Consider the following 27,856-nt stretch of genomic DNA (forward strand, 5'->3'; position numbering starts at 1 on the left):
TCACCAAGCTAATCGACTGCTTGTATCTAATTAACGATCAGCGGTGCGCGTAATCCACTTTATGCATCACACGTGCGAATTTACCAAATGTGCTGGCTCTCCCCTCAACGTCCGTCTGGGCCGATTATATCAAATGCATAAATACACCATGGAACCTCTCCTATTCCATGCTTGCCGCAGCTTCATTCGTAGAATCCTTTCATCTACTAGTAATTCTGTAGCTCTTCTGCTCCCTGCACTCTGCAGTGTTCGCGCTTCTGTACAGTGCTCAATGCTTCCTCCCGCCGATTGGTTGATTAACTCCAAGTTCTCTTCTCCTCCCTCTCTATCTCCCTTTTTCTATTTCACTTCACACATCCTTGTATTTCATGCCGTATATTAAATTATGGAATGTGTGTGCGAGCATATCGGTTATAAACAAATTCAACATCAATTTGAACACTCACTCGTGTAATTATTTATCGATTTTCATGGTTTATGCATACGATCTTGTTCATGCAAGAGTTAAATTGGTCTTCCATTTCATTAATTTTTATTCATCCGAATAATTTCACCAAATACAAAAGTTTATATGGCCGCTTTGAAATCCTCTACAAACCCCAAATAGGAGTACGATTCTTTGTCACTGTTCAGTATAACTTATTGTAATCGACAATAATTCTACTGCGAATCCAAACACTGGCGCAGCACATTACACACTGTAGGAAAAAAAAAACATGCGTCAACGTCATTTTCAGTTGGATTCTTCGGAGGCAACTCAAATTTATAAAATTCTTAGCTTTCCGTTTTCTCGAGTGAGAAAATAATGAGAACGCTGCTCTCAGTGCTTTCCAAAGTCACTTGATAAGTGTCTTTTTGACCGAGCGTCAAACGCTGAACATGAAGCAATAACCATAAAGTTGTGGAAAATTAGCATCTCAAAAGCGTCTGTAACGAAGATTCGGTGTAAGCCTCAACTTCCAAAGTTGGTAAAGCTACGATGAGATGGTGTATCGTGAAGATACACGTGAAGAGAAATAGACGAGAACCACGTGCGATTTCACGCCGTAAGTTTTACCAATTTATCGAGAAAATTGTTGATTTTTATTATTTTGGCGACTAATTGAGACCGCTTTTTTTCACCACTCAGACCGTGTCAGCTTACACGACGATTTTCTCACAGTGCGTACGTGTGTCTGTCATTATCACTGGATGGCCGGTGATGAAAAAACTCATGAAATATGAAAGCCCGAGTCCATTATCTGCCCCTTTGGAAATGTTGCAGGTATTCGGAATTCTCTTGAATTTTTTAGTGAATCGAGAATGAGCGGCGTTCCGCAAGATGCTTCTTTTGACTCGGAACTGAGACAATATTTTCGATTTCAAACATTATTTCCTCAACTCCGGTTCGTCGTCGCAGTCGTAACGAATTTCCTTGAATTCCTCTCGATTTGTCATACAACGAGACGACGACGTTGTCGAATTAGCGCCACGTTTTGTTTTCAATTAACGTTGAGATGCTAAGCTGTGTCAAAAATAATGGCGCGCGCTTGACAATATTACATTTTCCAGCTTTGAATATTTCACGATGGAGTAAGTTTGAATAATTTACATAATGAAGAGTCACGGTGTTGAATACTTCCTCGGGCGTTCGACGCGTGTTTTATAGCGAGGAAAATATTGTACAATCGAAAATATACTCGAGCAATACAATTTCACGCGAATTTCGTGTTATCTTTGTTTTTACTTTAATTTCCCTCGAAAATGAGAAAAAAACCGATATTTTTATCCGACTTGCAACAATTTCCATTTTCATCAACAATTAAAGTATAACCGGGAGGATGGTTTTTAGCGTTTAACTTCTTTCCCCCAAGCCCACTCTGGCAACAACGTTGATAGTTGAAACTGATGGGTGGAGCCATCGTATATATTCTGAACAATAATTCTCGTCAGCCCTCAGGTAAAAATATGAAAAAATGTTGAAAAAAAAGCGGAAAAAACAACTAGGAAATATTTAAAAACAAGTGGTGCGGGATCGTTAAAAAAAGTGCGTTCACAGGAAAGTGAAAAAGCAAAAAGAAACGAAGAAAAAATGAAAAAAAAAAAGTGAAAAAAAAAACCACCGTCGGACTCGGTTGGTAGAATACAACGCGGTGGTTTCAACAAGCGCGTTTTGCCAAAGGAAATTTCAACAAGGATATCGTATACAGTCTGTGAAACGAGGAGGGGTCTCAAAACGGTGAAACGTGCACACGTACAGGCTTCGGGGCTCGGTGCGCGCTTGTGATAATACAATTTACTCGTCCGATGCGGCGAAGGCACATAAATTTTTATGGTGATAAGGTGCGTTGTATATGCGCATACTGTTTGATATAGCAAGCAAGCAAGCAAGCAGGCAGGCGAGTGAGCGAGCGGCGAACGCCGAGCAAGAGGTAATAGGGGCATATAAAAAAGAAGGCAAATGTGCGGAGGGGTAGTGAGAGCGAGCGCGCCCCGTGGCATGGTATTGACGAACGGACGTATGGACGGACGGACACTGCCGTATGCACTGAGAATGGCCGCGCTTGGTTCGGGGGTTAAAGGAACGTGAGGGGTGATACGGATGATGAGAAAGAAAAGGATCGGTGTTGCTGGTCATGAACGCGATGGTAACACAGGCAACTCGATACATAAAAAAAAAGAAACAAAAAAAGAGATCACAGTCGGTGGTTGTGTATTAGCCGGCGGCCTCTTTCTTCCTCTTCTTCCCATTTATTCTGTACTATTTTGCGCTCCTCTCCCTCGCCCCCGCACCGCCCTCTCTCTCTCTCTCTCTCTCTGTCTCTTCTCTCTCGCATCCTTAGTCTCTCTTCTTTGTACAGACATTCGTTTATCGTAAATACGACAGAGCTTATATATGCACGTTGCCAGTCCATCCCTCCTGGTCTAAACCTCCTGCTCCTATGGCTTGTTCGTCGTTTTTAAAAGTACAAGCAGCGTATGGCGAACGCTGCTATAAAACAACCTTTCCCTCTCCCCCCACACTCTTCACTCCCGAGTAATCTCGTTTGTGTGGTTGCTACATGTAAAGAGGGGCGGCAGGAGGGGAGGGGGTGGTAAACTTGTCACAGGTATTCCCGACACGTGAACTATCTCCGTGTCACATATATACTACTCGACCGAAGCAAAAACACGATTAGCAGCTGTTCCCCGGGTTTTGTCGCCACTTCGCTGTACACACGTCACACGAGGCGTGAAAAAAATGATAGATAGAGAGTATAAAACACACATGGGTTTGGATTTTTTCAGTGAATCTAGCGCTTCAACGCTCAAATTACACAGCCTCGGGTCGTTCTTCCGGCCAATTGTGTAATCAAAGCGTACAATAGAAGCTGAAATCTGCCACGGTATTCCCTTCGGATAGCGATTCACCAGCACCGCAATCCCCCATCCACGAATTACGAATGCGAGATAAATTTTTCAAAATAGCAAATCAACTGATGCTGCTCAGACTGTGAGTGCAGACACGTGTGTGAAACTCTCTTGCTTCGAGCAACATTTCAAATCCGTTGAAAATTTTAACCCGATGTAGAATCATCTGATTTTTTTAAACGTATCGTCGTGCACACGAAATCTTAATCGAATTAACACAGTTTAATTAATGGGTGGCAGGCAGCGTCCTACACTAATTAGGTCAGATACTTTTCAATCGAATGCACGGTCAACCCCTCAACAAAGCTGAAGGAAGTTCAACGACGTTCATCGGTTTGGATTTCGCCCCGAATAACTCCTTCTTACCAGTTACTTTCGTCACTTTTCATTCAATTAATAAATTACTGTCAATTATTCATAATAACGTGATTGTTCTTATTCAAGAGCTTAACAAACTATCGTACATAATAAAAATAAAGTGGCAATTAGCACCAACTGATTCCATTAGGGAACGTGACAGCGGCTTTTCGACGCGAAGTATTGAAAGATAAAGACCAGCGCCATTTCATTTTCTCACATATTATTTTTTTCAGCAGTTCGTGTCATCGGAGAACTGTAGACATTTTTGTCTAATATGCCTTTAATTAAATTACTCAATTCTCAATTTTATGGTGCTTAATTCTGTCAATTATCTTCCAATCGACCCGACTGAGGCTTTTTATCGCACTATTCATTCATTCAAATCGATAAAGGACTTATTGGGATAAAAAAAAAAACTGAAAATAGTGCAAGTATATAAAGTTTGTACATTGTGAAAAAAATTTGGTTGAAACACTTGAAAAATGGTCAATTTAACTTAAATATTTAGTCCCATACGCATGACAAAATATTTATTAAATTTTGCAAAATATGTAGATAATGATTCAAATAGATTGCGATTTGAATTAACAAAATTGAGAGTTATGTGACGATATTTGGGTTACTCTAACGTCATATTATGTTGCTACGGAAATAATTGTATATTGAATCTCCGTAGACTGTCTTGTGGTAAGTAAGAAAACCGTCAGCTGAATCAACAAAATGATTTACAATTCGAACAAAAATTGAGGGTATAAATAAGAAATTTCATGCTCTGAAGAATAAAATTTCAGTTATTTACAGCAAACTACTACGTATATACTCGTAACAGAAATTATCATTGACTGAGGTTGTGTCTGTCAACCGAAAATATACAGTCCTTACCTAAAAATAAAATGAAAGTGACAAAATATATATTTACTATAAAAAAGGATCCTGGCATCCAGTCTGAACGTACCGTTAATCGAACTAGTCATGCATTTTCAAGGACAAATCGGGACTGTCGCATCAAAAGTTTTGTAGTTTTAACATACATTTCTTTAACCTCTAAAGGACCGAAAACCCAATATATCGGTCGCCCTGTAATATGAGCTTTGTAATTAGTTGATACGTGATAATAGCATACTTCGGGGCACTTTTCAAGGGTGATTTCGACTCTGAAATCTCGGCCGTCTAAAGGTTCATTGTACAACAAACGATTTGCAAACATGTCAAACGGGCGGAGTGCAATGCCTTGACATTTGACATGAGACCTTACAAAATCGAAGGTTTATGCTCCATTATTACTTTAGTCTTGTACAACTTTGGTGAAAACAATGAGGACGAGAATGGAAAGATTGGAAGTCTTATAGGCGTACGGGTGGTGCTCCTTCGCTGGAGCGAAAGCGCCCCATCCGTAGCCCTCTGGCTGATTTCTGCCACACTAGAATTCGTACTAGGTTATGCCGTTACAGTGTAGTAATTATTATCAAATGAATGGAACTTTTATCCATGCTAGAAAATTCATATAGACTAATTATCTGTTTAATTATTCAGCGTGCTTAATTTCCGGACTTGAAAATGATGTAGATGTAAACACTTCTCAAAGTTGTAACGAATTACTCTATTTTATTCTCCACACAATGAAATGAAACCATAAGAAAACATTGGTTTGTTACAAATATTATAAATTTATCACTGCTAGTCACAAAGTAGCGATCTTCTCCTTATTCTTAAATTTTTTCAATGATCGTTTCGGAAATATTACGATGTGATTCGACTTCGAAAGAGAGAGAGATAAACGGTTGTGTAAGAAAATTCTTTCTCGATTGATCGGTGCTGTAGTCGTCGTTTCCACCAGTTCCTGTGATTATATATTGTGGGAAGGCTGGATACATCCAGATGATCTCCCTTTTTAGGCGACTGCTCCTTGACGGATCTTCGTCGTCACGTCGATCTTCGAAGAAGTGCCTCGATGTAGATTTTTTCGGGTGTGTCCAACGACTTCGATTCCAGGTCTTCAAAATAAGAGATCGAACCAGAGCTCTTTTCTTTCCGATGGTCTAACGAATTGTGTCTTCTGCCTCAATTTTCGGGTTTCCCTTTCTCTCTCTTTCTCTCCCTCTCTTTCCGTTCTAAGGACTGATACGCTTTATATCGTTACAAAGTATTATCAATAAATTCAAGTAACAAAAGTAACTATTTGTTTCAACAAGAATTTTGTTTCGTGGTCACGAAACAAGAAGAGAATTTTTAACTAATTTATATTTTTAAAGCAAGAGATAATTCATTTATGCGATACGCTTCTGTAGACTATTCATCTATTTAATTATCAATAACGCATATAGTTAACCCTTTAATGCACGGTAGAATTGTGGAAACGTGGAAATGTGGGATTCCACAATCCCACTATGCTTCAAAGGGTTAATGCATCCGAAAACTGGAAATACATACAAAACAAAGTTTTTCTTACCAACAATTGAGATGAAGAAAACCATCTATTTCATCAGGCAGAAATTTTTTAGTTGGTTCATTAAGAAATAAGCAAATCCGTTTAACTAAATTACACATAAAATATACTGAACTTTCTTTCGAGGTAGATATTTGTGTAGACAATTGATTTGGTTCGTCATAAATAAGATTTAGTTAAGCTGCACGAAGAAAAAATCCGAACGTCAAAATTATTTGTTATTTTCCACCAATCATGTTGGCTAATATAATAATACATTTCAACAAATTTTGGGTTATATCGAGTTGACGTATGATTCATTTTACAAAATATTTATCGTTCCCAACAAAACCGTTTAGATACTTGATGTTTAATTAAATATATCCTAAAAGTGTATGTGAATCACGTAGAAATAAACAAATTTTTCGGGTTCCTTGAACAAAAGATTTAGTTTCACTCGTTTAGTTAATTCACATGAACAAAAATTTAGTTATTCGGATAAATTAACTATTCTTTATTTATCGCAAGCAGATATTAGTTAGATCAAGCAACAAAAATATCAACTGGAGACATTTAGTTGTTACAACGACTTTTTTTCTCAATGTAGGTTGACGCTCATGAATTACAGTTCCAAATAGTCGATATGACAAAAATCAAATGAAACTTGCATTTTTATTTATAAATGATTTTAACAAAAATTACTGCTATTTTAACTTTTAAACGGCCTATTTTTCAAATGATTCATTTATGTGATAAATCGGTGTAAGATTAAGGTAGTAAATGATGTCGTTCTCTATATTAACATGAGCAAGAAAAAAATGCATATTTCTATTAAGACACGAGGCATTCTCCATGAACGATTGTCTTTGTTCTTGGAACAGTGGGAGAACAGCGATGAGACTATTTCAATGGGGAAACACAGCGATGTATGCACACACAACAAAATCATAATAATGAGAAATCAAAAAATAATAACGAGGCGTGAAGACGAGAGAGCAAAAAAATGCACACCCAAGGTCTGTGCGATCTAGTCAGGCTTCAGCAAACCAGCAGAGGATGCGGTGCAAGCAAAGAGACCGTCGACGAAACGTGACGAGGTCTGTCCCATCATTTTATGCAAATATAAAAGCCCCAGTCACGCTTGATTTCCCCGTGGTGTTTCCCATACTACCAAGAAAGAACCACCAGCGAGGAAACCCTGTGGCCATTCTCCCGGTGATGCAAAGTTCACTGTTCCTGTATCGTCAGCTCCATGGAGGGTCCACTATCCTCACTGCTTAAATAGAGAAACTATAAAAATAAATTGGGGTTGATCAATACCCAAAGTCTTTATGGAATTTCGAAAATATCCGGGAAAAACAGACCAAGTTTTTTGAACTTGTAGTAGATATGATTATCAAGAGAATGGCGTTTTCCCAAAATTCACATTTACAAAAAATGGCGAATAAACTCTTTCAAATGACAGCACTTAGTTTTGTACTCATTCATATCAAATACAAACTTGTTGAGACAAAATAGGAGAGACCGGAGAAAAATGGGGTATTTAAGGATATATTATCATTTTCAAAAGTTTGAGAAACTTCATCTATTTTTTTACTCTTAAAAAAACTAAAAAATACTAAGAAACGTACTGAAATTTCTGCAATTTTCGGAAGAAAAAATCCCCCTTGACTGCTCTTTTTAAAAAACCGTTGCAAAAATTAGAATTCCTTCTAAATTGCTCCTTTTTCTAATTATTGTTTTTTTTTTTATAAATTTCCTCTTTGTCTTCCTTTTTTATCCTTTTTCCAAAGAATATACTAATATACCAGAGAATGATTAAAAAAAACAATATAGTCACAATTTTTTAACTACCCCGTTTCGTCCTGGTCTCTTTTATTCGTGAAAAAAATTTTGATCCGAATACCAGATAAACCGACAAGCTCATGGATCAAGCGCTGTCGAAATTAACCGTATTTAACACGTTCCCGATAACATTATTTAAAAAATTCAGCTCATCGAGTAGATCGATCCCAACGAAGAACAAATCTCTTAAGGAAGTAACGCAGGAAATAGAATTGGTGGACAGACAAATACCAAACTTGGCAGAATGTTCGATTATAATATAAAAGAAACTCATACAAATTTTTAAGGTTCAACATAGCTTCTTATGAGAAATCACGAAGTTAGCGCTACATTATTTCTCATATCTCAATAATTGATGGATAGATCAAGACAAAATTTAAATAGCATAGAGATGAAATACTTGAAATTATTTATCTGGCTTAAAAATATTGAAAGGTCACTTATGACAGGAATAATAAGAACAATAAAAAGTACTCATAGCAAATTTTCGGACCATTGTTCGAAGTGTTGCAACGTCGCATACTCGAGGTTGTTATGAGCGCGCATTTTTAAATTTCAACGTATGTAAAAATTCATGCCGGTTTACTGCTACATATTTTTATAATTTTGTGTTATTTGCTTACATGAAATATTATATTTAATATCAATAGAATAAATAAATAAATTACCTATTCAAAAATTATTTTATTTTTCATTCGTACTATCTTACATACGTAGAATATTTTTTAACTCAAATAATATTCGTCATATTAACATAGTCTCAATTACTTTTCAAATAATTGAGATACATATACACTTGAAATCTTTTTTGGTATAACGAACTCGCGATTAAATTAAACGAAAATTCACTGACACAGCTGATGAGCTGTCGACGGCATATGCAATGCTTTGAACGCGCATATACACGCGCACACATATCAACCGAAAGCGACGTTGCCAAATTAAGTACTACTTGGGTCAAATTTTTTTATGAGTAGGTGGGTAGTTGCCTTCCTTCTTTAAGCGCATAGATCGGTCGGTATATTGTAGCCGTGAGTGCGAGAGAGATAGCTGAAATTTTTTTGAGATAGCCGAAAAATATCGACTCATTTTTGTCAGCGCTCTGCATGGGCTGACAAAGCCTTTTTTTAATCGGTCAAACTGTGTCAAAGAATTTAGATTTCAAAAATTCCAAGTGAGGTTAGGTGACTGATTCATATTCTTAAGTAGATCTACCAGATATCACCAGATCCCTGAATACCGTCACGATTTATACCTCGAATGAAGTTAGTGCCTGCATCGAAAGATGAATCTCGACTATAACGATATTGAGATGTTGAAAAATTCTACTTTGTCATCGAGCTTCGATAATCGAGCGCTTTCTCAAGTATCAATTATTTCTAACAAACTTGATGACACTATATTGAATATTTAACAAGGATAATCTCTTACCCTTGACAATGTAGCTACTCGGTATTTCGGATTAATTGGCCCTTGAGTGAACCTACATAGAATGCTCTTTTTCGAACAAAGTAACGTCGAACGTGGATGTATAGGTTATCATAACACCCAATACTCGATTAATACAAGACTACTTATAAGCGTCCAGTAGAGGAAATTCAGCGTAGCTCCAAATATTATCGACATTTCACAATTGTTGGGAAAATGATTGTACAGCGAGGGGGATTATTGTCGATCGTACAGCCGGATTATATGCTGTAGTGGTACTACGTGCTACTCCAATAGTCGAGTTCGTGCTCAGTTGTGGAGCTCGGAGCTATCGTCGCTGCTATAGCGTGGAAGCCTAGGTTGGGTTTGATGCTGGGTTATAATGCAGTCGCGGAATAAGAGCACGCTGCTGGTCATTCCATATAGTATTTCATGGAGAGCACAAATCTCGGGAGTTCTTCGGACACATTATTCAGCTCTACTTGACGTATCACCGCTCGATCGATACGGTTTAAATTCATAATCGCTCGTGCAAACATTTTGTCGGATACGCCGGCGGATTGTGTATGTTGAAAAAAGGGAGAGCAGCGCGCCTGCGTCGCTGAGAGTATGTCATTGCGTCCTCAGGCTTCGTGCTTGGCCTCTAAAGCACCCAGCTATTTACAAGATTGGACCAAGTGTGTTTGCCTCTGGCCAAATACTCTGTACCAACTGAAACTCACGGTGGTAGTGTACCACGAGGGTACTACGTAGCTCTTACGAGTATACCTCAGTTTAGTCGGTGTCGAGTGGCTGCATGCGTATTTTTTTGTTTCTTTTTTTCTCTTCGCATTCATGTTCCTCTTTTTTTTTACTTTTATTTCCTTTTCTTTTCTCTGCACTGGTTAAATATACCAAGTTGAAAAACTTGACTCACCGGAAGTCGCAAGCAGCAAAACCTTCCTCGACATGGCGAACACGTATCTTCTGGCTCAATTCTTCTCTATCGTCTGTCTTCCAATTTGTTGATTGTCAACCCTTCACACAAACACCTTTTTTCAACACACCAGAACAAACGGTGGCCACCCGCGATTCACCGTGTAATCTATGAAACAATTAATACTGTAGAATTTATCGAGAGCGGACCAGTCACCACACCGAACGAGTGGCAATCACCTTTGCTTATGCTATCCCATGAAACAACTTGTGAAACTCCACCGACCAGTATACTCCTTACCGTGAGATACCTCTCGCTCGAGTGTGTTGCGTCAAGACCCATGGAAGGGGAAGACGAAAGGACGTTCGCGGTTCCGACGGGCCCACTTCCACTGCGCACAGTCTTTCCCCGCTCTACTATCACTTCTCCGGATGTTAATTTTTCGTTTTCACTCGAAATAACCTTATTATAGTGCGAAACTCGTTCTCTTCTCAAACAAATATATTTTTGCAGCAGCAATCATTTATCACGTTTAGTGGTATTTAAACGGCACAGAAATCGAAAATACGTTCAGCCGGAACTTGAATTTCCGGAGCCTGGTGACCTCGGGTCCTGGGACCATGTCCTAAATCCGTGTCCTCGATGTCCCTATGACCTGGCTCCCTTTCACATACCTCGATTTTTGACCTTAATTTTTTTGCTGCTGTCGTAGGGCCACAATCCCAAGAATCAACAGACTCAATGATCATGTGTCAAAACTACAGCCCAATACATTCTACGTTTACTGGCTTACAATAATGCTCATCGCATGAACACAGTGCTTCCCTGATATTCGGGCCACTTTGACCAATCGGGCTTCTAACGAGAGATTCCATGAGCAAACACACGAAACCCCCCTTCATTTGTATGCATCCATTTGCGGTAGATAAATCAATGTTAATGACCAAATTCCAAACTCGAATGCTCTTGCGATTAGCTCTAGTTACACCAAAATTAACATACCGTACTTCAAACTAAACTTGAGTGCCTGCGATGTAGCTTTCCGGTTACTTTCAAGACTTTTTGTTCATTCGATGGATTGCATATTTGTTTCTTAACCGTTTGATGTATGAATGATTTTTTTCATTGATTTAGTGCAGATGGTTGAATTTATTTTCGATGCTGTTTTCTTGTATTTTATTGTTTTGTTACTTCCTTGAGTTCTGGTGGGGCTTCTCTGTGTTCTCTTTCATTTCTCGAGCAATGACATTTTTGGAGTTTCATTTTTTCATGCATGTGTGACTGAGCTGTGGATTTACTGCGATTTTCGAAGGCTGATGTGCTTTTTTCTTTTTCAAATTATAAAGATTAAGCTACAATAATAAAGTCAAGTAAAAAACAATAAGAGTGCGTACAACTCGTAGAAAAACTCTACAGCAGATTGTGGCCTTGTGATACCATTAAATCTGATTCGTAGTTTAGAAAAACATCACTGAAAGTACTACTCTTTCGTGTATGTAAAAGTACCATTCTGTAATGACAAGTCGTGATAGATTTTCAACTTTATTAGCATAGGAACAATGTAACGGGAGCATGATATTCAGAAATCTTGAAAACGAGGATCCCAATCATGACGACAAACTTTTAAGAGTAAAACCTTAGTTTTCTCTTAAAAAATCATGAACATGAAAAAATCATGTTCCATGAAGACTGAGATATTGCCCGGTGTTTTCTTTCATGGCTTTATTGCGTGAGTTTCTGTTACGGAGTAAAGTAAATAGAAAAAAAGGTATGCAAGATGAAAAAAAATCAAAGTCTTTCATAGCATCCGAACGACGCAACATCGCAGATACGAGTCCCCTCGTAGGTTCTGCGTGCATCGATTGATCAAGCGGAGCTTGGCATCATTTTCGGAAAGAGTAGGCCGCCTGTTATAATTGGGGACGTCACTCTCGCCAGTTACCGCAAATAAGGCAAGCAAACCGTGAGCGAGGGAAACAAACGGACCGTATCAGCCTACAGGTTGGTCGGTGCGGCGTTCCATGTTGACTAATGTATCGCCATCTTATTCTCATTCTGAACAACTTGCCCACTGTTTATCAGAATATTCAACACTCTCAACCTCATCAGATACAATTAGTTCGAGGTCGTCCAGTTTGTGGGATTTTTCACTCAACAGGAATGCAAATACTATGAATATGCATTTTTGTACATGAAAAAATGAGTATTTTTAAATTAAACGAAAATATGATAAACTGTCGAGACTAAAATCGCAGATAAATAATGAGCGAAGGTCACGTCCTTTTTTCTCTCCACATTGAAGTTTAGTTTCATTGTGAATGAGTCTCTCTTTGGATCTAAATTGGATTCAGACAGGAATTTTGCTCACATAATTAAGCAGTTGAATGTCCATTTATTATTCCATCGGCGTTTCTTTTTTATCTTTCATTTAAAAAGAGGGCTCTCGATCTAAATTTTTAGAGGAACTTGTCCTTCCAGGGTCTTCCTAACTGTACTTTTTCACGTCACTGGCAGGGACGAAAAGGGTGAGAAGTGAAAATTTTTTTCCGTATCAATCGTGCTACATAATTTTCACTGGCTTCTGTTGCCGTTTTTTCTTTTTTTAATTTTTATTTTTATATCAACAGAAATCTGATTTATTATATAATTACGCTTGTGTAACGAGTCTCTTAAAAGTGGTAATTCCGAAAGCAAATATCTTGAAAACGAAATCTTACGAGGGAAGCAATATCAGTTCGAAATATCAAAATTTTCTGTCTCAGAGTTTATATGCTCTATTTGAGTTTCGTGACGGAAACGCTCCTATGTAAGGAACTAACTTGCTACTTTTTCTTCCCTGTTATTCGAACGTTCGGGATTCCTATCTTGTGTTTGGTGTTGCGAGACAGAAAAAATGGAAAAAGTGTTTTCCTTTCATAACGAGGGTGGTAAGAGGTGTTACGTAATATGGAGCGCATATCATCTCAACCACCTTCTATACTCAGAAAAGCAACGCGAGAGAGCGAAGAACGAACCTTGGCGAAACGCGTTCTCTTCAATTCATACAAAATAATTCTTAGCTACGATTGTGCTGGTCCCATCTAAAGAAATCCACCTGGTGCAGCAGAGCTCTCTGATCCGTTCGCCTACCCACGTATATTCTCCTACTTCCGGGTAATTACACTGCACATAAAGTTTTCTATATCGCATGTTCGTGTAACACAAACAGAACACATTCTCCTCCTGATAGGTTACGCAAGTATGTGATAGTCCCAACTACGCACACGTGATAAGGAGAAAGACCTTCGTGACTTGTACTTCGAAATATTCGCTTTGTCGTTCCACTGAATCCTTGTTTTAAGTGAGCTCATGATTCCCAGTGGGGATTTTCATTGAGGACGTTCTGGCTTTGGAATTCCTGTCTTTTTTTCAATGATATGAGTGGATTAGAAATAATCCGTTGGACCAGCGAGTCAAAGATGCGGTTCTTCGACTATACCTAAGTTACTTCGAATCCTGACAATCAAACTTCTTGCCATTGGGCTGTTGCTAAGGGCATCATTTTTCTAGTGGCTCTCACTGATGAACCAGAAGTGAAAGAAACCTTTTGTACAAACTTCAATTAACCGAATATTCAGGATGTTACATATAGAAAGGAGTTTTACAATACCCAGAAAAACGTTGTATTCATATCTACTAATGTAGGATCGTTTATTAATTTCCGCTAGAAAGTTGCTGTTAATTCAAATTTGTAATGCCATTTGAAAGACGCACGTGTATTTTTGTATCCATTCAGAATAGTCCACCCATGAAAATATGATTGAATATCATAATTGAATATGCTTCGATCAATATTACAAAGCTGATGAATATTATTTGTACTTCAATTTAATATTCGTTCAATTTTTATAAAAAACTCGGTGAAGGTGTATGGATAAAACCTTATCTTGACCAGCTTCTTCATTTTTTATTCTCAAGAAAGATTTTTTCTTGAGAGATAAATATCGAAATTCGAACTTCCAGAAGATGAAACACGAACTACAGATTCGAGTTGATTGAATTCTCTCGAGACTTTTCCAGTGTCAACAGGGTCGCGCTTCAACTTCAAAATGCATTGGAAAGAAGCGAATTTGTTGGTTATTTCGTGAGATATAATCCTGAATACGCACTTGAAAATTGATTTGGCTCTTCAGAAAAACTGGATTAGCATACGAGACTCTTCAATTCTATCGTTCTACGAACAATCAATCTTTGAACTAATTGTGATATTCAGATTTGATTTCACAGTTATACAAGTAACGTCTGCGCCAACTTTTTATGAAGAAAAAAGCAGTGATTTGAGCTGGCCGATTATAAATTATGTACGCTCGTTCTCGGTATACCGCTCGATGTCTACATATCATTATTTTTACAGTACACTGAAATTTCTTCACGACTGGATTCGCTTACCGAGCAAATTAATTATCCTTATTACGCCGAGGTCTCGAGACTGCCGCAGAATTTCATGTGAATTTATACTCACTTACTCTATTGCGTGTGCAATTTTTATACATTTTGATTCCATGCAGAGCATACAATTTCATGTTTGTCTCTTCGTCTTGAAGTTTTTTGTTCGATTTTTTTCGTGTTTCCTTCTAATAAAACGATCACGGTCTCTGACCGATATCAGGTTCATCATTCGATACGCTATGACGTTGATCCTTGCGAACGCACGTCAGGAAACTCTTAATAAGTGAACAACAAGTCCTCGTCGAAGCGTGAGGTCGATTACAACGCACGAAGGCAAAAATCGCGCATAAATTCTTGGAGCTGAAGCGTTACATAACTTTTGTTCTGACACCGCTAGCAGCCCAGCGAAGTTGTAAAACAATACTCTCGAAACTGTTGGTGCGTACATTAACTACGTTTACGGAGAAATTTATGTCCGCCTACGCGACCTACGCTGCACCTTCCTTAACAAGTCACCTTTCTAGGGAAATAATTAATTTTCGGAATGATTAACCGTGCATTGCTTCTAATATTCCGAAGAAAATCTTGGTAAACTCAAGCAATTATCGGTATTCGCAGGGTCACGTAACAAAATGATGTTCAATTCTGCATCATTTTATCGTAGAAATAAAAATGAAAGTTTTACTTCCAAATTTACTTGTGCCGAAAAGTGCCGTAGTTTTGAACACTCTTCCGTGGTCTACAATCATTTTGAGTTTTTAATAGACTAGCAACAACGCGGGTGCTACGCGCCCGCTTTAATTTTCACATTTAAGAGCATGGATCAGTCGACTAACCTCACTTGAAATTTTCGAAATCGAAATTCTTTGACACAGTTTGACTGATTAAAAAAAGGCTCTGTCAGCCTACGCAGGACGATGGCAAAAATCGACTGACAGAGCCTTTTTTTAATCGGTCAAACTGTGTCAAAGAATTTCGATTTCGAAATTTGCAGCTATCTCTCTCTCGCACTCACGGTTGCGATATACCGGCTGATCCATCCTCTTAAGAGTGTGGATCAGTCGACTAACCTCACTTGGAATTTTCGAAATCGAAATTGTTTTAACAACTCGACCATAGCAACGAATAAACAAAACTATGGCAACGAATAGAGGCTTCACATTTCGATATATCGAAATGTCCTTTTTTCAAGAAAGGAAATGAATTCTTGATTCAATACTTTTTTGAGTGCAGGAAATTTGTGTTTGTATAAGTGCCGACTGCAGGAAGCGTTTCGGAAGTTTTTTTACTCCTCTAATTATGTAATAATCTGCTCGGCTGTTTCTTTGCCTACTATATTGATGTCTGCAAGGATTTTAAGATGAAAATCCACGATAAATCCATCAATCAATGTCAAATGTATAGAATAGCAGAGCCGACGATAAAACTCGAGTTATCCGGAGTAAATGAAAGTCCGATTGCAAGATTCTGGTACCTTTTACTTTGGTGGAGCATGCGAGAGCGATACATTTATTCGATGCTCGTGTGCTCTTCTTTTTTTCTTCTTATGAACTCCCGAGCCGTCACTATATCCATGCGCTCTTGTTGCGGCAGAAGTCCACATGTGTATGGATCCGTGCATCGACACGATCCGCACATTCTAGCGTTAGATTTCGCGGTGTCGAGTATCGCAGCGGTGTATTCAGGAAAAGTGAAAGGGCCTGGTAGAGACTCTTCTACCAGATCCGTTCGTTGTCAGAACCGAAGCAATTGCACTCGATAATGCTGCATAATATGGTTCGAAGAATCCTGTTTCAAGATCTCGCTTCACAGACTTGATAACCGCCATTCAACAGCCATTTGCCAAGAGTCAAGGTGCGACATTATCCCTTTCATTGAAGACACGAATTAATACTTTTGACTCGACCGTTGACATTCTTGATGAGCCATAAACAACGGAAAAATTACGGAAGAATTTGCTCATGTGGTTTCATGCGCGATGCGTTCGCACACCCATTCTGAGATGAACGCAATCGCCATTAGATTTATTGCTTGATGTAATTTAAGCCATAAATCTGTTTATTTGCTTGTAATTCTTGTTCATAATTTCAGGTTTTCTGGTCAATAAATTTTCCGAAGTCGGTAGTGGATGTAAGTGCATGGATCGCGTCCACTCATTAAGCTTGTTGAATGTGAACGTTCCCAGACACCACTTTTTCTACACCAAAATCTTGCTTAGTACCCTGCGATTGAGCAGGAACTCTAAAAAAAAAAAACGGACAGCACCAAAATTGTGCTAATTTTAATGTTTTATTATGTTACAAGATGGTTTAGGAATAATCGTATGGAAGATATTGTTTCGCAGAATAAGAAGGATCCATTGAAGCAAAATTGATGAGTTTAATTCTCACGTAAAAATAAATCTTTCACTGGTTGGCATGATTTTTAAATCTTCGTGAAGAATGTTTACGAATCCGAGAATAACAGCGAGACCGAAATTCAGTCGAAAAAAACGTGATTTTTTAATATCGCTATCCTAGCAATGGGAGCGCTTTCGGAGGTATCGCAGGTGGTTTTCTTTTCTCATTTTTCGAGAAAAAATGCCTTTTTTATTGTCTATCTGTGTTCGGAAAAATGGTATTGAATCGTGTGATCATCGCTAAATGAAACTTTTTCAGTACGGTTATTCAATAAACGACAAAAACGATGTTTTCGTATGATCTTGAAGAAAGTTGGAGATTTTCGAAACACTGAAATTATGATTAAGTCTTATTATCGGCTGGGAAAGTATGCGAGTGGAAAATCTTCACAATGCTCGATTTAATTGAAAACTTTCATGATGACTCGAATGGAATTATTGCGCTTTTTTGGTCGTGACAGGCGTGAAAATCGAACTTGGTCGATTGTTCAGATCCAAACTTTGTAATCCAAACGATAGTTTATTACGGTCAAAGTAGTTTCCCTTCGTCCGTTCTCTTTTCCTCTTTTTTTCGCCATGAAGTATCCTGAAGCGAGTCATCAACACAGTCGCTTGAGTTGTTCGTTTGAAACGGGAGCATCGTCGCACGACAAGACAAATCGACAAAACTGGAGCGAGTGAAAAGACGTAATTACGTCGCACGACTACAACATCGTCCGATCTGTGTCGTCGTCACCTTCTTCTCCAGTTGATTCCCTTCCCTTTGCAATCCCTTCAACACGCTTCTTCCACGCCTGCCTTTTCCTCCGTCCATTTTCTATTCGCGAGCCCTCGACGTTTCGTAATTACAGCCCGATTCGATTTTGCCAGACTTCTGCTCGCCCGGACTCCCTCGGGAGATGCAAATGGACCAGTATAAAACTCGATATTTATAAGAAAAAAGGAAAAAAGTGCATAGGCATTGAAGGATCGACCAAATACTTCCTGAGAGACTTGCCACTTCTGGTTTCATAAAACATCCCCCCCCCCCCAAACAAAAAAGAGCGTCAAGTTCAACCTGATCCCGCCGAAGTGTATAATTCCCGGCATATGCCCTTGCGAGTAGTGAGCAGTGAAAATTCTGCTTGTTTTCTTTCACTTATTCATGCGATCACTCTGCCTTCCCAGTGGTTTCTCAACGGAGTCGGATACTTATCCACTTATATCGTGCGAACTCTGTTGGATTCCAGTCATTTACCATTGTTTGTTCAGCTCCACTGACTCTTAATTCATCTCTCGAGACTCTGACACTATTTTCTCTGTTTATATACTCGTTTCAAAGTTTCAAGTGCCTGTATTACACGTCGAGCGAAATCAAAACAACCATGACCTCTTGATAATGGCAAAAAACATGCGGTTGAGATTTTCGCATTTTTAGCCATCTCTTGATCAAATCTCAGAAACAGGCATTCAAATAGAGTCTTGTTGAATCGAATAATTTTTCTTGTCTCACGGTCGAACGGAGCACCATTCGAGTTGAAAATACTATCATACAGAAATAGTACTCTGCTGACATGTCAAATTGATGGTGAGATCTCGAATGTAAACAGTTTCAGCAGGATCGTTAATGTACCATTCAGAAGGAGCCAATTGATCATTCGTTTCTTAATTTCCAATTTTACTTATTGAATTTATCATCTACAAGTATGATGACATAAGATTGCTATCTATACATATAATTTCTGTATTTGGGAATGTTAACGTCAATATTGTCGTAACAGTAATCATCGCTGTTCGAGTAAACTCTATGAATCGATTTCTCGCTCCTTCTCTTCCCCATTCAACATTTGTCATTTCGCTCATTCTCTCGGTCGTCCCTGCCTCACACCTTTCCTCGAATTCCCTTGTTTACTCTCTCCCTTACTTCTGTCATTTTGCCCACAGTCGGTTTTCCGCTTGCCCTTCCGTTCACATCCCATTCCGGTATCATTCCCACAAAACAAACCTCAAGGATATCTTTTTGTATGATCATATTAGTGCTGGAGAGCTATTCTTGACGTGAAACCCTCGATTGTATATGAGTTTATGAGTTTTTAGTGTTTTTTGAGCATCTTTCGATATTCGGTACTGGGAAGGCTCTTAGGAAAGGGAGCTTGAACTAAATGAGCAGAAAATACAAAAATTTCTCGACGAAAATATGCACACAAATTTTCAGCACATTCCACGAATTTTTATTTTCGTATCATTCGTTAACGGTGACGGTTAACGGAATGGTTTCGATTGTTTTTTACATATTTTCGAAACAAAAAAAAATTGAATATTTATGAAATTATGGTATGAAATAGAAAATGTCAGGTTCGTCAATAATGTGTCGTCAATAAAACGAAAATAACTTATTATTTTTTTTTAAACAATTTACAATAATAAAGAAACAATTTTTTCAAGTCAGACATTTTGTTAATTATACATAAACATAAAATATTCTAGTTCTGGTGATACTGGCAAGTCTAACAATAATCATTTCGAATTTTCCACTTTGACTGTATAAATCAATGATTAATTATTATAAAATTGACTTGAATTTTTTTTTTCGTATGTGATACAAAATGTCATAAGTAACGTTCAAAAGATTATTTGCATTCTTTTCCTCAAAAAAATGATAAAAATTAGTTAAAAAATCATGTTTTACATTTAGGTCGCACCTTAGATCAGTAGTAACAGAGGTCAGACTGCAAATATTGATTTTACGGTAGCCATTGAATGCAGAAATCCACGCCGACAAAAAGGTTTATTGGAGCTTGAAGCACTCGTAACAAATTAGTGAAAATCGTTGGGAAAAATATATCGAGCCAAACAAAATTTGAAGCTTTGCTTGTCATGCTTACGAAGATGAATAATAAATATTAAATATAATATTCATGTCGAAGCTGTAGTCTGGAACCTACATTATAGCACAAAATGGGAAAGGCGCGACGCGTCGAGCTAAATCAATATATCGGTAACGAGCGAAAGCGAACTCTAAAATGAACAAAAGGGGAGTACTGGGAAGGAGCGAAAGAGAGATGAAAATAGAAACGGCAGAACTCTGAGGGGCGGAGGCGAGAGGCATGGTGTACGGTGCAATATTAATGTTGCGCAAAGTGCGTGCAACGAAAATTGTGGTGAGGTCACAGAACTGACAGGGAGGAATCTATCGATTAGTATCCCGTTCCCAACTTCCCCACGTCACATTCCACATCGAAGTATCTCATTTAGAAAATCATTTCAATTTTATTTACAAACACGTTATGGTTGGGATTTTGTTGCGCTATTTATAACCGTAGTAGAAAGGAAATTTCAAAGTGAAAGAGTGACGGTTGCAGGAGTAAAGCTTAGCAGCTGTCATCATTGCTTTCTCCAACTGTGGTCGTTTCTAGATCGAGTGCTCTTGAATTTGGCTAATGCCATTGATCAAAAAGCAAAGTTCTCAATTAGTCAGAATTTTCTATATAAAAATGTTCTTCAATGTGAATAATCACCGCAGAAAATAGCTACCACAGTCGTGCTGTTTAGCGATAATTTTGGCGAATATGATGAAATGAAATGGCGCACGACGATTGAATATCGATTTATAAAAAGCAACTCTGCAATAGCAAGTCGATTGTCGGCGTCTATGCCATACCAAAACTCTTGTGCCTCGAGTCAATTTAAGTTGGTCCGAGTCCAAGTTGTCTAAATCACAATAACCTCATGTAATAGTTTGTGTGGTTTGCGCTTTCAAGTTTCCATGGAAAATCTAGCAAGTTGCACAGTCGTTTAGTGATGCCGTTGCTTAGCAGTATACCTACGACTGCGAAGTGACTAGAGCAGATTCACTGAACATCAATGCTGTTAGTATGAGTTGTGTGGCTCATCAGGAACTCTCGATACGCAGCGTTTCGATGCTTCATATAAAGATGCTGATTGTGCGCCGAGAACAACTTATACCAAGTAACTTTAACCCTCTTAGACCGAGACCTATCTCGCGTTGACGGAAAATTTTCATAATTTTATTTCAAAATACTTTCTAGTTTCCGAATCCATTGTGACTGAATCCCTCTCACTTTTTTGTTGGGAAATATGAATTTTTGAATGTTCGCTGCGCGCAGCACCAGGTCCTTGGGGAGCAAAATCAGGAAAATTTACGAATGAATCTAGGTGTACTCACTTTTCTTTTGCGATAACTAAAGCACCTTTTCACACAACGCCAACTCAACATGAAACGCCGACTTCATATTGATATTTCGATGGGTTAAAGCAGTTTATCTCTTGGTTTAGGAGTATCTATGGTGCAATCTAACCTTGCTTGATGGAAATAGGCGGTTAGAATCCCGACTTTACTGACCGATGCAGTTTTATTGGGCCTGGAAGCGCGTGTTGCGTAGAAGCAACATACGGTCCGAGAGGATTAACGAGTAATCGAGAAATGTCAACTAATCATTTGATATTTTATTTCAGGATCGCCATTAAGTTATTGTACGTGAACTTGCAATATCCTCTGAACTATTACAACTATTTTACTATCAATTAAACAAATTTTGAAATTTTACGAAAACAGTCAAAAAAGGGATAGCTTCTGTAAGAAGTCCTGAGAGTAAATTCGTCGTTTTTTTGAATGTGCTCGTTTCAGAGTCTAGATAAACGAAGAAAGAGTATGCGACACAAGCCTCGAGCACCAGGCTCCATTGTTTCGAAATATTTTTTCAGATCGACTCAAAAAAAAAACTTGCTTCGATGGAGCCACGTTTTTCTGTAATTCTGTAATTCCCCAAAATCTCATTCGGTTTTTACTGATCACTAGAAACAGGGCGACGGAAAATGATGAGGAAATAAGAGAGACCGGTGTAATTCGCAGCAGACAGGAGCGAGGTCGCTTCTCTTCCCAGATCCTCGTTCTTCTCGTCGGATACCTCATGTTCGTACTACCAAAATATACATGCGTGTATGTCTGGTCTCCGATCCGCCTGGAGTAACCGTAGTGATAGCCGCAGAGTAATCGCAATTTCTGAGGCCATTCAAGTAGAATGGCTGAAACGTTATGCACACATAGAAAGAGAGAGAGAGAGAGAGAGAGAGAGAGAGAGAGAGAGAGAGAGTGAGAGACGCGGGCATATATCTGCAAATGAACAAGTATTGAGGCATTTACAAATGTAACCATGAGATGTATTCTCGGTGTAGCCGAAAGGAATGAGCGAGCCGCGGTTATACGACAACGTGTGGCTGGTGCTAGTGTGAGCGATAGCATGGCGTGTGTAACATGGTCGCGTTCATTCCCCGCCACCCCTACTTTATTCCGCCCTCTGTTTCGCCGCTGGCATAACATAACCATGTCGGTGATGTCGTCAAACCTTCCCGCGAAATTTGCCGCTCGTAACGTCCGGGATGACGAGAACCTACAGAATCTATGGTTGACTGTACGTATATGCCAGTACAGTTATAACATCCATATCCATGTAGATATACACAGCTGGAGCTCATCGGCTTCATAGCACGGATCTCAGTTTAGAAATTCCTAAGATATCTTGACTATCTCCTCTCCCTTCCCCTTATTCATAGCTTCTACGGTCCCGCAGTCCCGCAGCAAACCCTGACGATCCTTCGTCGCCTCGATAGTCCCTCTCCTCTCTTACCCTCTCGCCCACTTACTCGCTCTCTCGCTCTCTCTCTCTCTCTCTCTCTCTCTCTCTCTCTCTCTCTCTCTCTCTCTCTCTCTCTCTCTCTCTCTCTCTCTGTTGCGAACGACCCGCGCTCGATGAGCGAGTGAATACAGAAAGCGGCTGTGGTACCACCTCGAATTTACCCTTGTGGAAAAGCGAAAGATACTATACACGTATACAGGATATCGAGCGACGTAAAATTCTCCTCGCCCTGCTCTCTGTACCCTTCCCGGAGGTCCTGCACGAAGCTCTCGCTCCGTGCGACGATTCTTCCTTGCTCTCTCTCTCTCTCTCTCTTTTACCGTTTTTACTCTCACTCTATCCTGCTGGCCCCGCAGTAAATACAAGCCCACCCTCTCCTACCACCTTCGAACCCTCTTCTCTTCGTCACGCTGCTCATCCGCAGTAAAATAGACGACCGTTTGTTCGCGGCTCGCACGTGAGATAGATGCGCATTCGGAGAAACGAGAATTCAAGTTTCCGTTGTAGCAGAGTGAGACGCCAAACTCAACACCGCCAGAGAGGAAGTAGATTTTAGAGCTAAAAGTCCACGGGAGGAGAAATGCTGGCGCAATGGAGAGGGAGTAGAAACGAACGTGGTTGCACGGAGAAACGCCCTCGTAAAGCGAAAAGCCGGTACGGAACGTGAACGCATTTTCGTAGATCCAGTTACCGAGAGACAAAATTTGACTCGTTTCACGTTTCTTCTCGTTCTGTCCCGCTTCATCTCTCTCGCTTTTTGCCAACAGTACTCCTCCTCATTCCGCTCTTCGAAACTTCACCCCCTCCCCCTCCGTTGACATATTTTGTGCGTAAATTATATTACTTTCGAAGCTTTTCAAACTCTTTCACTAACGTCCTTCCCTCGCTCTCGGTATTTTTTTAATGAATTATAAATAAACGCTAAAAAGTGTGATCGCCAAGGGATGAACACCGTCGCGATACTTTATTCATAACCACATGCTTACACACGTCGAGTACTCCGCAGCTATTTCGTTTGTCGTAATTTGTATAAAATTTTTCATCATTTTCAAAACGTACGCTTTTACACTTCGATTGCCCACGTTCAGTTCATTTTTACCACTTATGTTGACATGGCGTTTTTGGGGCAGAAGCATCAGGAATTAACTTTAAACGAATATCTTGAAATATAATTCCATGCCGAGAATCATCAACCTGCTGCAATCGTTTCCTATAGAGCGACGCAATGTGTACGTACGTCTACCCATAAAAACATCCGGGCACGTTTCCGGATCTTCTTTATTCGCTTCCCTTCACCGTTTAAAAACCTCTTTTTAGTATGGTGGTACCGGGACACTGCTGCGTCTCCAACGGAATTGCTTCCATTCCTATCTCGGGGTGAAGCAAATTGACGCTTCACCAGGTTTACTGTGTTTCGTAAAGAGCTGCATTATTCCACAAGCATCGGAGGTTTAATAATAAGTTCGAATGGTCTCGTTTCTTTCTCAGGTCGAAGCTAATTGTTTGCATCATTTTTTTTACTACGTTGACTGCGCGGCTGTATACAAGTATACAAGGACCTACATTAGACGGAACGTCGCAGGTAGTTGAAGTGTTGGTAGCGCACGATCGTTGAAAAACTATTGTTTGACGGTGCAATTATATCTTGCGCAGTCTCCCGGCTCTCTCAAGCAATTAATCGTATAATTTGTTTAGTCATTTAGTTGTTAATCATCGTACAGGCGCTCGGAGGCTTTCTCTCTCTCTCTCGCAAGGTGTATGATAAAGTTGAAGAGGACCTCGGCGATAAATCGCATTCCCGTCGTTCGCGTGGATTTGTCGCAGCCCCTTGCTGATCCAATCGGCCAGGGTAGAACTTCCGTAGAAATCTAAACGGAAAAGAACAGCCCGCGCGCCCCGTCAGTGCCTGCCGAGCATTATGCTCGATAAGGACCGACAAGTGGATGCTCCGAGGAGCAAAGAACTACCTTAGCAACTCCAGTTACCTCTCAACGACGAGAACGCACCAAGTCGTCAATGAGAACAACGCGCACACGTACGCACACACACGCCCAACAACCACACGTCCTATAGAAATAAATCCTGCGTCACCGCTAATAACCCGCTATTATTGTTCCCGTTTTCTCCGGGTGCGCACATTTGCCAATTGCCAGCAAAGAGCGAACAACCGAACCATGCAGGCCTGCCTTGAACCCCTGACTACCAAACCCAATCAGCGACGGGCTTATTGGCTTTTAATTGATTACAAATGACGGCTTGATTGGCTCTAGCGCAGCGTCGGTACGTATGTTCATAGTGATGTACTCGCTCCCTGGCCTCCGATTCCTCGTGCATTTACTCGGTATACCGTTGCACTTTTACCGCTCCCAGCACCGCGACCGACCCTCTATATCTCCCACTTAATCCCTCTTCCCCTTATTTTTCCGCTATTTTATTCTGTTCTATTGGATTTGAGTCAGTACTCCCTCGTTCCTTCCCTCGCATCTAGGCCAGGACAAAGGCGGAGGGGGAAGAATATAAAAAACGTCATCGTTCCGTAAACTTTCACGAGTTTTTTCTTCCACCGACGAGGCAAACCCGGTCATGAAACTTCATTATTCTCCATCGTAGCGATCCTCGTTCAGAAAGTGCTCGACCTGTCTCAGGACCGTCTGTTATGTCAGAATTAGCATACAGGGCCAAGAGCTCGCGCTTTCAAAAGGGTGCGAGGCGTCGATCCGACAGTGTGGGGAACGTTGACGGATCGATGATGCAGCAGTACAGCCTTCAATTGATGATGATCCTATGCAGATTGGCAAGTGTTTGACGCAGTGTACTTCCGCTCAGGCTGTTTCTCCTTCATGAATCCGGAACGCGAGACGTCAAAACTTGTAAAACACGAGAAAATATTTTGCTGAACATTAAAATGCGAAATTGCATTGACGGCAATCGTGCACAAACGATTTATCCCACTTTTACATGATCAAATTCGCGACCCGCGTGTGCGCCCGCTAGAATGAAAAGCAGAAGAGAAAGAAGTTGTTGAGCGAAGAATGAGAATGTGAAGGGAAAAGGCAGAAAGACTCACTCCGCTCACGGATCAAAGGCAAAGCCGAGCATCTCACTAGCTTTCGGCTCTCCTTTGCTCCTTCCTTCATCCTTTACGTTGCAAAGCATCCTTCGTACCCCTCGACACCGCAACATCCCTCTAATCGTGTTATCGTAATCGAATCGATGGGAACTACCGACCGTCGTCGTAGACACGACAAACCGCCGTCCTTGGGACACTCAAGATCTCTGCACGATACTCTTCCCACCAACGCTACCACTCCCTTTCTATATGACATTATTCACGTCACCTCTCGTGCACTGACTCTCTACCTTGCTCTTCTCACCTTTACATTCTTTTTTATCATCGTACAGGAATATGGAAAATCTTCACGTTATTCGCCTTCGGGGTGAGTCTGTAGCATGATAAAAAACATATCACGAGCACGCGTATATTTTTATTTCTTTTACGTTATGCGCTGCTCTAGTAAATATGGTTGGATCGAGGCCCTGGACTTGAGAGACCATTGCGAGAATATTGTTTTTAGTCATTTTTTAATTATTTTCTAATTATTAATGGCTGATTATATCGATTGTCGTGGTAGATACTTTTTTACTGTACTCACAGCAATTTACATCGACAAGGATGAATTTCTGCCACGTGAAGATGGAATTACGAATAGAAAATGTGGCTGAAAATCCCTATACGACAAATCCTGAGAATATCAACGTTCCCACTTTCTTTGGCGTTGTCAACGTAGAGATATGGAAGAAGAAGAAATAAATTCCAGACGTATTATATATATTTCAATTTAAGTTTTCGTCCTTGTGTTTTTCATGATTTAATCCTTTTGCTATTTCTCTCGAGGATTTCTTTATCCCATCTGCGAGGTTCTTTTCAAGCTCGCTGTTGAGTTTAACAACGGCATCCGATAAGTTGTGGTGGTTGGTAGCTGTGGAGAGGGAACGTAGCAACTCGAGCGTTCACTCGAGATGCAATAAGTGTCGCGTTACTTGCCGACGACAAAACAAATTATCGACCATTTGGAAAGTCTTTTTCGAATTTTGTGCAAGGACTAGCGTAGCATGGAGCTGATGAACCCGGTTTCACTTGAAACAGGAATCAGTAAAAGCTTCCTAGAGAAAGAACAAAAGGTAAAGAGAAAAAAAGATGTCAGCAACGCGTGAGCCTGAATGGAAGAGGAATGAAAAGAGACCGGTGAAACAGCTATGAAGTAGATGGTGTTAGTTACAGTGTGGAATTGGCTTGGCAGAGCTTTGATAGCAGATGAATCGCTTTTGCTTCTTCAAACTTGATGCTCTCGTTGGTGTTGCTCGCCGGTGTGCAGTTCTCGGGTGTCCTTTTTCTCTATACACAGCATCGAATCTCGTCCTCGCGTCTTTCTAGCCTCCGGTTTCGTGCCGAGTGCGAGAACATCTGACGAACTTTCAAACCTCTTTCCCCGTACGATCCTCTATTAAAGCCGGGTACATACGTATACTTCGTTCCATTCACCGGAGTCTGATGTTTCTCCACGCGAGATGTAAATATTCAAACATCTTCTCGACATCATAGACGCTGTTTTATTTTACTTAACACGAAAGTCGTGAATCCCACATTCGTTCCATTCGCACATCCAATAATTCACGAGAATAGCTACACCGAGAGGTTTTATTTGATAGCAAATGAGCTCTTGTTGATTCATTACAAGTGAAAGGAACACTTTGATAATGAGAGTGGAACGCCGTTTCATGAAATACACCCAACGCGAGAACGAAGCTCCAGTTTATATACGAATCATTGAATCATTGTGCATTATTTATTTCAATGCGAATTCGTGATCATGGATCCATGCACTGATTCTGATCCATATTCGTGTTTCGATGAATCTTCGTCCAATTCACAGACCCATGCATAAGTAAACGATTTGCGGGGCGTTTGTGACGGAGAATCCGTGTTGGCAATACGAAATCATAGGAATATCAAACCACCCGGTATTTTC

The 27,856-nt window shown here is 39.9% G+C and overlaps 2 protein-coding genes across 3 annotated transcripts in view; one reads left to right on the plus strand and one right to left on the minus strand.

Moving 5' to 3' along the window:
• LOC122419563 (uncharacterized) overlaps positions 1 to 10,592 on the minus strand; it is a 49,786-nt gene extending 39,194 nt beyond the window's left edge. Inside the window, exon 1 of the mRNA XM_043434240.1 lies at positions 10,365 to 10,592. Within this exon, the coding sequence (XP_043290175.1) occupies positions 10,365 to 10,398 (34 nt within the window). The 5' untranslated portion in view covers positions 10,399 to 10,592. The remainder of the gene's footprint in view (positions 1 to 10,364) is intronic.
• qin overlaps positions 1 to 27,856 on the plus strand; it is a 150,580-nt gene that overhangs the window by 43,341 nt on the left and 79,383 nt on the right. The window lies entirely within an intron of this gene.

The sequence above is a fragment of the Venturia canescens genome, chromosome 1 (genome assembly GCF_019457755.1).
Source record: "Venturia canescens isolate UGA chromosome 1, ASM1945775v1, whole genome shotgun sequence".
NCBI classification, from domain to species: domain Eukaryota; kingdom Metazoa; phylum Arthropoda; class Insecta; order Hymenoptera; family Ichneumonidae; genus Venturia; species Venturia canescens.